Source organism: Gopherus evgoodei, chromosome 21, assembly GCF_007399415.2.
Source record: "Gopherus evgoodei ecotype Sinaloan lineage chromosome 21, rGopEvg1_v1.p, whole genome shotgun sequence".
Lineage (NCBI taxonomy): Eukaryota > Metazoa > Chordata > Testudines > Testudinidae > Gopherus > Gopherus evgoodei.
In genome coordinates, this window is record NC_044342.1 from 8736452 (window position 1) to 8749340 (window position 12889).

At 49.2% G+C, this 12889-nt stretch overlaps 1 protein-coding gene across 1 annotated transcript; it reads right to left on the reverse strand.

Annotated features, from left to right (window-relative positions):
• Positions 1–8240: 8240 nt before the first annotated feature.
• On the reverse strand, positions 8241–9223 carry LOC115637915 (olfactory receptor 4Q2-like). Its single transcript, XM_030539507.1, has one exon. The coding sequence runs from the start codon at positions 9201–9203 to the stop codon at positions 8241–8243; it is 963 nt and encodes a 320-aa protein (XP_030395367.1). The 5' UTR covers positions 9204–9223.
• Between the last annotated feature and the right edge of the window lie 3666 nt (positions 9224–12889).

The following is a 12889-nucleotide window of genomic DNA, read 5'->3' on the forward strand; positions in this document are numbered from 1 at the left end:
ATTAGAATTGAGAGGCATCAACAGAGCTGTTCGGAGTGGTGGCAGAGCTAGGATAGTAGGGGGCTGCGGGGTGGGAATGAGGTGTACCAGCAGAGCAGTCGAGTGGTGAGGGGAAGCTCAGGTCTTGGCTATCAGGGGTTGTGGGTGGGGATTGAAGGGCAGCGACAGAGCTGGTGGGGAGCCCAGGACTGTGATAGCAGGGGCTGTGGGTTGGCTTGAGGAGTGCTGGCAGAGCCAAAGCGGGAGCTTTAGCATAGGAGGGGGGTTCTGTCAGGCCTGAGGGGCAGCTAGAACTGGAGAGTGAGGGCTGGTGGGGACAGAACAAGAGGGCAAGACAGGCTGACACTCACCCTACGCTGCTTCCCATGCCAGGTCCCATCTTTGTCCCTGCCTGACTCATGGCCCAATCCCCTCATATAACTTGCTATATCCCCTCTGGGGCCTCCACACCAGCTCTGGGAGATGAGGAATGAGGAGAGGGAGAAGCCTGTGTAGCTCAGCATCCAGAGGCCTCATTAGCTGGGACTGGAACTACGTTGCCACTCTGCAGAGCTGGGTCAGGCGGGGACTGGGAAACTGAGGCACAGAGCAAGGGAGAGGTGTCACCGTGCCCCAGAATGGAGCCCAGGCATTCCGAATCCCCCGCAGAGAGATCCCCCTGCCTCATTATAACTGTCAACCAGGGCACTCAGCTAAGTTGAAGTCATTGACCCAAATCAAGCAGAGGCAGGATTTGAACTGGGGGGTTTCCCACTTCTCAGGAGAACTCTCCTGGGGCTCTCAGGTATAAGGACAGACACACACAGACAGAGCAGGGTACACACCACTAGCAGGGGGCAGCAGGGACACCCTCCCCACAGCCAGCCACAAAAATCTCTGCTTCCTCCCCCACCCCCCGAGCACACCCAGGGACAGGCTGCAGAGACAATATAGCCAGAGCAAAGCCTAGGTGGAGGGTTATGCCATGGCCAAGACATGAGCTACTGTTCTGTAGCCGCATCAGGACCAAGATGCTTCCACATATGCCCACCGGTGACATTTCAGCACCTTGGAGATGCAGCTGGCTGTTATACATAGCTGTCTAGCATGTTTAGGTGCCTCCCAGGCTAGGTAGCAGCTACTTGTGGTGTTGTCAGGATCTCACAAGGCCTAAATATGAGGTGTGGGCTCCTGAGGTAGTGGCTGGGTGCTAGATCTAGCTGCCGGTAGCCTCAGGAGACACCACAGCCCACATGTTGGGGAGGATGTTTGAGGTGAGATCCTCATGGGAATGGAGGCTCCGTCTTTCCATACGCTGACTTGTCAAAACTCAGCTGAAAAATCTCTAGCAAAGGAGCTTTAACCAGCTTGACAGGAGACCCTGCAGGGGCCCAGCCGCCCACAAACTCGCTGGTCAGAGACATCCATGTATGATACATGAGGCACGACATCCAGCACTGAGGGAGAGGAGGTGCCTGGAGGAAAACAGGGTCTATTTGTAGCATGGGGGTGTCCCCTCGGCCCTGCTCTGGAGAAGCTGGTGAATTGCTTTCACCTCAGAACAAGATCAAGTGGGCAGAAAATCAACCCAGGGCTGAGTGAGATGGGAAGAAAAACACACAGAGACACAAACAGCAGCTGAGCCTTAGAGTGCTTGGCCATTCAGCTGAGAGAACAGAATCTGGTGCTGACCGGATGACAGTGCCCTGGAGGATGGGGCTGGGTGGGCCCAAGCCACCATCCTGGGGGATGTGCTGTCTGGGATGATCTTGAATTTCGGGGATGAGTGGGGATGGAACTATGTGGTCTCCTTTCTTTGCAACAAATTCATTGTCCTGTCCCGAGTGCCTGTTATACAGCCTAGCCACCCCTACCGCACCCCTCATCCTCTGCAGAGGCAGACAGTATGGGGTATGAAGAGGTGGCAATACTATATAATGGGCACTAGGGGGCAGCAGAGGGTGGAGGCGGGGGAGGGGCGGCTGTACTGTATAATGGTCACTAGGGGGCAGCAGAGGATGATGATGGGGAAGGGGCCGCTGTACTGTATAATGGACACTAGGGGGCAGCAGAAGGTGGGGAAGGGGTGGCTCTACTGTATAATGGGCACTGGGGCAAGTGGTAAGGGGTGGGGAGAACAAGGTGGTACTGTTTAAGGGGGACTAGAAACATGAGAGAGAAGGAGAAAAACTGGCTAAAAGCTCATAGACTCATAAACTTTAGGGTCAGAAGGGACCAATATGATCATCTAGTCTGACCTCCTGCACAAAACAAGCCACAGAACCCTACCCATCCACTTCTGTAACCCTTCTGCCCCTCTGAGTTGGCAGCAACAAGGGCCGGGTTCAGTATCCAGGGCTTCCGTTTCAATAACCCAATGCCAAACCAGCTTGAGCCCCCACCCAGTGACCTGGGAAAATCTTACACACACCCCTAGGCGCCTCAAAGAGGTAATGCTTCCCCTCTTGCAAGCACAGAGTCTCGCTGTAGCAGGAAAGGTTTAATACATGAGTTAAACAACAAACACTAAATTGGGAAAAACGCCTCAACTAGAGTTCATAGACCAAACCGTGAGCAAAGACCCACCCCAGGAAACTGGGCTGTGTCTTCTCTCCTGGGCTTTTGAGTCCAGCAACCCCCAAATCACCCACAGTCCCAAAAGTCTCTGTCCTGGGTCAGTGCAGCCCCAAAGTTCAAGAGTCTATCTGCAGAGGGTCCCCCCCCCCAGCCTGGGTAGAAAGGGGCACCTTACATGGTCCGGGGCCAACTGCCCTGCCTCTCCGTAGGTTCTGCTCCCGCCTTCTCCACGAACTGCTCCTCCAGCCGCTCCACTCTTTACCAGCCGCTCCACTCTGCTCCTCCAGCCGTCCTTACAAACTGCTCCGCTCCACCAGCTGCTCTGCTCCACCAGCTGTCCCGTGATCCGCTCCAGCCATCCCCACAAACTGCTCCACTCCATCAGCGGCTCTGTTCCACAGTATAGGTTGGGCTCCCCACTAGTTAGCACAGTACTCAGTGCTCTCAGCTCAGTAATTTTAGCTCTTTAGTGATTTTCAGCTCATAGTAGGGGAGCCCCAGTGCTAGTGCACCATTAACCCAAAGTGAGTTCAACTCAGTAACCTGTATTTAGATTCTTAAGGGAATAAAAAATCAACTCTAACATTCCACAGTGGAGAGAGGAGGGGCTAGAACTGGTGCTTCTGGCTCCACAAGGAGACTGCACCACCAGACACAGATACCTGTTCCCAGCCTCTTTCAATTCATTGGGTTTTGGAACCCATGTCCCTTGTCTAGCAAGTACCACCCAACTGAGGGTGAGTCATTTGTCACCAAGCAGTCCCACAGCTCGGCAGTCTGGAATAGGGTAGGTGCGCCTACGCAAATACACTCTGTGAAATTCTTTCCACCAGATGTCAGGGCAGAGCTTATCCTGACTCTGCTTACACTTCCATAACAAACCCCTAACCTATGTCCGAGTTATTGAAATCTTCAAATTGTGGTCTGAAGACCTCAAGCTGCAGAGAATCCACCAGCAAGTGACCCATGCCCCAAGCTGCAGAGGAAGGCAAAAAACCTCCAGGGCCTCTGCCAATCTGCCCCGGAGGAAAATTCCTTCCCAACCCCAAATATGGCAATCAGCTAAACCCTGAGCATGTGGGCAAGACTCACCAGCCAGCACTCAGGAAAGAATTCTCTGCAGTAACTCAGATCCCATCCCATCCAACATCCCATCAAAGACCACTGGGCATACTTATCTGCTGATAATCAAAGATCAATTGCCAAAATTAAGCTATCCCATCATACCATCCCTTCCATAAACTTATCAGGCTTAGTCTTAAAGCCAGATACGTCTTCTGCCCCCACTACTCCCCTTGGAAGGCTGTTCCAGAAATTCACTCCTCTAATGGTTAGAAACCTTCCTCTAATTTCAAGTCTAAACTTCCTAGTGTCCAGTTTATACACATTTGTTCTTGTGTCTACATTGGTACTAAGCTTAAATAATTCCTCTCCCTCCCTAATATTAATCCCTCTGATATATTTATAAAGAGCAAGCATATCCCCCCTCAGCCTTCTTTTGGCTAGGCTAAACAATCCAAGCTCTTTGAGTCTCCTTTCATAAGGCAGGTTTTCCATTCCTCGGTCATCCTAGTAGCCTGTCTCTAAACCTGTTCCAGTCTGAATTCATCCTTCTTAAACATGGGAGACCAGAACTGCACACAGTATTCCAGCTGTAGAAAGACATTACTGATCCATACACCCCAACACACATAGTCCTACCCCCTAACCATCTCCTCCAGAGAAGGATCATCCCTGAAGCCATGATATGCAGTCCCCCATGTCTTGTCCCATCTGGCCCCGTTCCCCATGGTAATATGAAAAATAGTAATAGGGAAATACAGTCTGGATGAAATTCCAGTGCACAACTGGTATTTAAAGAGCAGTTATCAATGCTGCTTCGTCAAATAGAGAGGACAAGTCAAGGGACCCTCTGGGGATCTTTACAAGGTCGGAACTATTCAGTCATTTCATTAACATCTCAGATGAGAGAGCGGAGAAGATGCTTATAAAATCTCTGGATGATCCGAGGCTGTTAGGGATTACCAGGGCTTTGGAGGACAGGATTAGAATTCACATTGTCTTGAGCAATTGGAGAACTTCTCTGAAATCACTGAGGGGAAATTCAGTGAAGACAAGCGCAAATTAGTGTACTTAAGATGGTAAAATCAAATGCATGACTACAAAATGGGGAATAACTGGCTAGGTGGTGGCATTGCTTTAAGGGAGCCATGGGTTATCCTGGATCACAAACTGAATATGAGCCAAAAAAGTGATGCAATTTAAAAAAAGGCTAATATTATTCTGAGGTGTATTAACAGGAACATCATCTGTAAGACATGGGAGGTCACTGTCCTGCTCTACTCTGCTGGACTACTGTGTCCAGTTTTGGGACCAAATCTTAAGAAAGATATGGAGAAATTGGAAGAGTCCAGAGGAAGACAGGATACTGGGCTGGACCTTTGGTCTGACCAGAATGGCCGTTCTTCTCTTCTCATTTCATGGCTGATCTCCAGGGCCTGCTTTATTACCCACGGGGCCCGACAGGAATACTTGGCAGTGGTCCGGGGCTTCGGCAGCACTTTGGCAGCGGGGCATCTGCTCCAGGTTTTCCATGGCACAGAAGCATCCCCCACCACCGAAATGCTCCCAAAGACCCCCGGGGTGGATCCCCCATCGCCGAAATGCTGCTGAAGACCCCAGGAGCGGGGCCCCCTTAGGAGTGGGCGTGGGGCCCTCTTCGGCGCGGAGCCTGATTCTGGGGATTCGGGTGAATCAGCTTAAAGCGGCTCTGCTGATCTCCTTCGCCACTGAGGGCTGTGGAGTTTTGCAACCAGAACCCATCTGTGAAGTTCACAAAGTCACCTAAGGGATCTGAAAACCTGATTCCAACTGGAACATGCTTGGGATCTTCTGCAGCTCCCTGGGTCTGATCTTCCCACCTTGGCGTGTTTCACCTGGCTGTGTCACAATCTCTTTGATTACCTTCTTAATACTGAACAGATTCTTCTGTTGATACAGCTGCGCACATAGGCAGCCCATAGCAAACTGAGGGGCTGTGTTCTCTGGTCGAAGGATATAATAATTTCTTTGGAGTTGGGGGACATGGGAACCTTCACATCTTCCAAGGTTCAGAAGCACCTTCTGCCTTTGGCTGTAGTGACTCTAAAGTCTCTGTGAACTGCAGTGCGATTTATCATCCCAGCTCCCTCTAGATCCTGGGAAATGCCCAGCCTCTGGCTCTAAACTTTTGCCTTGGCTTGCGGCCACCACCCAGCTTCCCTGGAGCTATTAGAGTTGGAGTTCAGAGGGGGATTTAGGCTGAGTGTTGCAACACTCAGGCACGCTGCTGTTTCACAAATGAGACCTTCAATTGCTTCACCAGGAGAGAAGCCCACCCTAGAATGCCCAAGAGCCCCAGGACACTCACCTAGGATGTGGGAGCCCCAGATTCAACTATGCCCTGGATCAGAGTGGGGATTTGAATCTGGAGCTCCTGTCTCCACGGCAAGTGTTTTAACTGTGGCCTCACCTGGCCTTTGTGTGGGTTTGGCCTAGTTTGTGTAGCATGTCAGGGCTGGAGTGCCAAGTGTCTCAGCAGCATAAGGATTCACTTGCTTTTGTGCAGACCCACCAGTGGCAACCTGGGCATAGGGCTGGGCAACATGGGTAACCTCCTAGGGCTCTGTGGGTTGCACTGTGGCCAAGAGATAAGGGGCTCTGGCTCCCCTTTGCTGCCTGTCGGGTGTGGCCTGGCACAGCAGCAGTACCCACCTCCTTGTTCCCGAGAAGAGGCCCCCTGCTTGCCACCCCACCTAGTTTCCCATCCCAGCTCCTAGTCCCACCTCTGCACTCTGCGGGATGGTGGGCTCTACCCCCGCACTCTCTGGGACTCTCCCCAGCCTGAGCCATTCCTCCTTTCTGCCATCCGGCAAGTGAGCTCTGTCCCCAGTGCAGCATGGCAGGGGGCGCCCCAGGAGAAAATGCAACCCACTGCACTAGCAAAAGCCTCACAACCAGTCCAGACAGCCACAGGTCTCAGGGCCAGTCTCATGGGTGGGCAACATGGTCAAGAGGGCTCTGTGGCCAAGAGGCAAGGAGTGTGGTGAGCCAGGGGTTCAAGGCCACTAATGGGTTCTCAGCCCAATGAAGGTAAGACAATGAGGCCTAGGGGTGATAGGGGATAGGGGGGAGCTCAGGGAGGCAGTGAGGGTCTGGGGGACCAAAGTACAAGTTTGCACAGGGCACCATTTTCCCTAAAGCTGGCCCTGCCTGGGCACCATTGCAGCCTCAGTGCAGAACTGGGTGTCTGCTGAGGTCCAATCCAACTGGCTGAGATCATTTTGCTGCAGATTCTTGTCACGGTTCCAGATGTGAGTGTGCACAAAAAAGAAAAATGGGAGAAATTTGACTGGCAGGTTGTTTTTTGTAGGTGCTCTATCTCTGGGATCCTTTGACCAAATGCTCCCCCAATTTGCATCCCTAATTTGATGAGAGATCCTGAAAAAACATGGCAATTTCCAAAACAATCCAAATAGGCAAGTGGATTTTAGGGCCCTTTGGAAAATTGCCTCTTACTAATGATGGTGTCACTAGACCTTCTCTATACCATTGAAGGGGACAAGAGCTATGGAAACGATCTATGGCCTGGAGACCCAATGGCTGGGAGCTGGAGTCATCAAAGTCCAGGCTGTACATAAGGTGGAAATCTTTAATAATGAATCAGGGGAGCAATTGACCTGGGGACATGATGGATTCTCCATCTCTTGGAGATTTTCCATGGAGATGGGGCACCTCTTTCCAAGAAGTTTGCTCCAGGTCAACTGCATTGAGTCATTGGATGTGATCATCAGGAGATCAGACTTGATGATAATAATGATCCTTCCTGGGCCTTATCATCTATGCATCTAGGAAATTCTGTGCCTCGGTTTCTTTATCTGGCATTCCCCAGCTGTGAGAGTTTCCAAGAAGGCTGCCTCTTGGAGGACAAACATCCTGTTATTTGCTGAAAGCTTCCCCAGAAACCAGTGGCAATTTCTTCCTGGGTGCATCAGCTCCTAACAATGTCCCAGGTGGTGGGGAATCATCATTATATGTAATTAATACCCTAGGGGACAGAGCTGAATTGTGAAAACAGCCAGTGGCATTCCCTTGGGGAGTAAGGGCTGACAAGGCACTTCGGGTCCAGTGTTTGCTGCCAAAATCCACCCCAGGACCACATTGCCAAGTTGCAATGTACCATCTTGGGGCAATGTCGCCCCCTAGCGGCAGCATAGCGATATCAGCAACATGATAGTGCAGCAGCTAGGGGATCTCCTTTAACTCAGTGGGCATGTGGAGAAGAAGATCTCAAGTTCTAATCCCAGGTCTCCCAGCAGGGAGGGCTGGGTCTTAGGTGTTGTGGGCCTCTTTGTCCTGCAGGACATGGGGTTGGTTAATGCAGGCTGCATGTTACAGAGTCATCCAATAACTGCTAACGATGTTCCTGTTGCAAGGGAGTTGGGGGTCTAGTGGAAAGAGTGGAGATGCAGGGCTGAGAACCAGGATTCTTGGGTTCTATCCCCAGCTCTGGGAGAGGAGTGGGGTTTAGTGGGTTAGAGTTGGGATGGGGCTGGGAGGCAGGACTCCTGGCTTCTATGGCTCCATATATCCCAAAGATGGCTGCCTTGGCTGATCCATATCTCCCCAAGATGGCTGCCTGATTCTCAGCTCTCCCTGCATCTCAGACCGTTACCTTTCCCCCTGGAAGTAATGCCTTTTGTCCTCAGTCTCCTCATGGCTGACTTCACTTCTTTGTTCCTGAGCGTGTAGATCAAGGGGTTGAGCATGGGGGTGATGATGTTGTACAGGACTGAGACCAGCTTGTCTACTGAGAAGATGGAGAAGGGCCGGGCGTAGATGAAGATGCAGGGCCCGAAGAATAAGGTCACCACAGTCAGGTGTGAGGCACAGGTGGACAACGCCTTGCGCCGCCCTTCAGGGGAGCGAATTCTCACCAAGATGGTGGTGTAGGAGGCTACCAGGATAACGAAGCAGCTGGTGGAGATCAGCCCACTGTTGGAGACCATGAGCAGCTCCACCACGTAGGTGTTAGTGCAGGCCAGCTTGATCACTGGTGGGACATCGCAGAAGAAGTTGTCCACCCAGTTGGGCCCACAGAAGGGCAGCCGCATGGTGAGGATGGTCTGGACCATGGAGTGGATGAACCCTCCCGCCCAGGAAGCCGCCACCATCCAGCTGCATAGGGTCCGGTTCATGATGCTGTGGTAGTGGAGGGGCTTGCAGATGGCTACGTAGCGGTCGTAGGCCATGACAGTGAGCAGGAACATCTCGGCTGCCCCCACAAAGTGCAGAAAGAAGAGCTGGGCCATGCAGGCCTGGTAGGAAATACTCCTTCTCTCAGACAGGAAGTCCAACAGCATCTTGGGGGCAGTGACGGTGGAGTAGCACAGGTCCAGGAAGGAGAGGTTGCCCAGCAGGAAATACATAGGAGTGCGGAGGCAGGGGTCAGAGCTGACCGTTGCCATGATGAGGGTATTACCCACCAGTGTGGAGACATAGACCAAGAGGAACACAGCAAACAAGGCGGCCTGGGACTGTGGAGTCGGGGAAAGGGCTGCCAGGAGGAACTTCCCCACTGGAGTCTGGTTTCTCCACAGCTGCTCCATTGGGCCTGTGCAATCAAGTCTGAGGGACCTGGAGGGGGATGTGAGGAGAAATAAAGAGATAAATTCAAAGGATTTTACTCATGCCTTCCTCCTTTTGCAGTCAATGGGCACAATCCCGAGTGGCTTCCTCAGACTTTGCCTTCTTCCTGTTGCAATCAATGGGCAAAATCCTGAGTGGCTTCCTCAGACTTTATTTGAATATTTCAATTTTCTAGGAGTCCAGGCAATAAGTGAGAGGAACAGGAAATTCTCATAGTTGAGAAGCAATTTGATGTCATTGGCATTATTGGTGGAATAATGTACAAGAATAGAATGTTACAATCACTGGTTATAAACTGTTCAGGAAGTATTGAGTAGGGGAAAGAAGCGTAAGGGGTGTCACTCCACATTAAAGACACTATTAATTGTTTTTGAGGTATTGATAATTCAGAACCACTGAATCTTGAATTCAAGATCAACCCACTAACTAACAAAGTGAGGCAGGGATATTGTTGGAGTCTGTTACAGAGCACTAAATCAAATCAGAGAAAGGACAAGGTCCTGCTCATAATTATGTGGAAGGAAAAACTGTGTCGCTATGGGGGACTTTGAGCAGGGAGTTGTACATGAGAGGTCTTGTGCAGCCAGTTAAATGTCATTGGAATTTCTCAAAATTATAAATGATGATTTTCTAATACAAAAAGTATTGGACCCAGCATGGGGTAAATTGATTTTGGAATTCATTAGGCAGAATAAAGGTGGACTAATTACTAGATTGAAAGTTGGTGGTTGTGTAGAGCCTGGGGATCATGACATGATTATATTCAATACAGCAAACAGAGGACAGTCCCAACCAGTAATATTACACATGGTGCTTCAAAAGGAGTAATTTCTGAACAGAGGAAAATTGTAAGCAAAATTGTGGTCCAGATAATACTTTGTCCTGCCATGAGTTCAGAGGGCTAGACTAGTTGTCCTCTCCAGATCCCTTCCAGTCCTATGATTCTATGATTCTATGAAAACTGATTGGGAGGAAAAATGCAGACAGAAAAATGTGAATGAAAATTGGGAGTTCTTTAAGAAGAGTTTATCAGATGTCCATAAGATTATGATTCTAAAAGCCCATCCTGGTTCAGTGTTGAAGTAAAGGCAGAAATAAAAACATTAAAAAAAGCAATATATAAAAGGCAAAATAGATAGCAACCAATATAAATTATACATTATGAATTGCAGGAAATTTATAAGGGAAGCCAAGGACATCAAGCAAATCTCCTAGGCTGGCAGGAATAAGGAGAATAAAAAGAAGCTTTTTAAGGACCAAAAGAAATCCTAGCAAAGGTATAGGCCCATTCCTACATGGAGATGGTAAAATTGTTAATAATGATGCAGAAAAGTAAATATTTCTGCTCTGTATTTGGAAAGAAGCAGGATGGTATATTCTTATCACATAAGAACATAAGAACGGCTGTACCGGGTCAGACCAAAGATCCATCTAGCCCAGTATCTGTCTACCCACGGTGGCCAATGTCAGGTGCCCCAGAGGGAGTGAAGCTAACAGGCAATGATCAAGTGATCTCTCTTCTGCCATCCATCTCCATCCTCTGATGAGCAGAGGCTAGGGACACCATTCTTTACCCTTCCTGGCTAATAGCCATTTATGGACTTAGCCACCATGAATTTATCCAGGTCCCTTTTAAAAATTGTTATAGTCCCAGCCTTCACAACCTCCTCAGGTAAGGAGTTCCACAAGTTGACTGTGCGCTGTGTGAAGAACTTCCTTTTATTTGTTTTAAACCTGCTACCTATTCATTTCATTTGGTGATCCCTAGTTCTTGTATTATGAGAATAAGTAAATAACTTTTCCTTATCCACTTTCTCCACATCACTCATGATTTTATATACCTCTATCATATCCCCCCTTAGTGTCTTCTTTCCAAGCTGAAGAGGCCTATCCTCTTTAATCTTTCCTCATATGGGACCCTCTCCAAATCCCTAATCATTTTAGTTCTCCTTTTCTGAACCTTTTCTAGTACTAGAATATCTTTTTTGAGATGAGGAGACCACATCTGTACACAGTATTCGATGATGATGAAGGATGATGAAGTACTTTCCAGCCCATGAGTAACCAAGAAGGATGTTATACGACATCTATTAGGGAATACACATTTTTTAAATCTGCAGGCCTGGATAATTTGAACCTAAGAGTACTAAGAGAGTTGGTTGATGAGATGTCTGGTCCTGTCATGTTATTTTGAAACAAAACTTGGAATACCAGGGAAATTCCAGAAGACTGGACTGGTGCTAATGTTATGCCGGTATTCAAAAAGTGATGTTCCAGGTATATGGAGGTTGGTTGGTCTGACAGCAATCCTGGGAAAAATAATGGGAAAAGTGCTACAGGAGTCAGCTGATAAAGAAGTAAAATATAAGGCTATAATTAACAGCAATCAACATGGAAAAATGGGGAGCAATGTAGCTGGGGAGTCAATGCAGATAAATGGCATTTACCCAGGTCCCATTTGGGGAATATGGAGTTTGGTTTCCTCACGTTTTTTTATCACTACACCTCTGAAAATAGGGCCTGCCAAACGAACCTGATTTCATTCTTGGATGAGGTGGCAAGTTTGTTTGACAAAAGTGCCTGCACAGATGTCATTGACAAAGAGTTCTGTAAGGGATTGGCTATCCCCACCCTGAAGTGGAAAGCGCCCCCTAACTGCTGAACAGCGGGAAGTTCTGGGGCCGGACTCCATCAATCACTCCTGCTGAAGTCATTCCACTTTGTATAAATAATTAAATAACTGGTGGAGCAGATCCCACACCTTCCCAAGGAACATGCATGTCCCTTTTACCATGGGATGTGACTCCAATATACATGGATCAGTCAATACCGCGGGAGTTGATTTTAAAGAGTCTCATTACTTACCTGAAATACTGGTGACCGTGGTCCAGCAGAAGGGGAGACAGAGAGAAAATTTCCACTGGCAGAAGCACCAATGGGTCAGAGACAGTTCAGCTTTCTTGGGAGATGGTTTTTCGGTCGCCTAATTTGTTAATGGCTGTCAGATAAAGAGAGTGACTTTAGAAAGGTAAAATAGCAGGGAATCTGCCTGGGTTGTAACTCTTTAAAAGTCTAGAACTTCTGTCATCAAAGGGACTCGAGTGACAGATTTTTAAAATCTGAAATTAGTACTTGTCTCATCTATTGTGCTTTCCACCCTGAGATCTCAAAGCACTTTAGAAAGGCAGGTCGCTATCATTGTTGCCGAAGGGGAAGCTGACGCTCAGCGAAGACACTTACCTCAAATCACCTTGTCTAGCCCACAGGGCCAGTTCCAGGCACCAGCTTAGCAAGCAGGTGCTGGAGTGGCCACTCTGGAGCGGGGCGACAAGTTCAGATATTTGGCGGCAATTTGGCGGAGGGTCTCTCACTCCCACTCGGAGCAAAGGACCTCCTCTGAATTGCCGCAGATCACGATCACGGCTTTTTTTTTTTTTTTCTGCTTGGGGCGGCAAAACCCCTGGAGCTGGCCCTGCTAGACCACTAGATAACACCACTCAATGCGACTAAAATCCCTGCATCTCCAATCTGCCTGAGGAAGTTCAGAATAGTGTGAGAGATCCTGATATTCCCTATCAGAGCTCGGAATAGAACCCAGGAGTCCTGATTCCCAGGCCCCATTGCTCTAGCCTGCTAGAGCCTGCCA

What these genes read in the sequence shown, in the direction of transcription:
- LOC115637915 (XM_030539507.1), bottom strand. Translation starts at nt 9,203, where the DNA reads ATGGAGCAGCTGTGGAGAAACCAGACTCCAGTGGGGAAGTTCCTCCTG.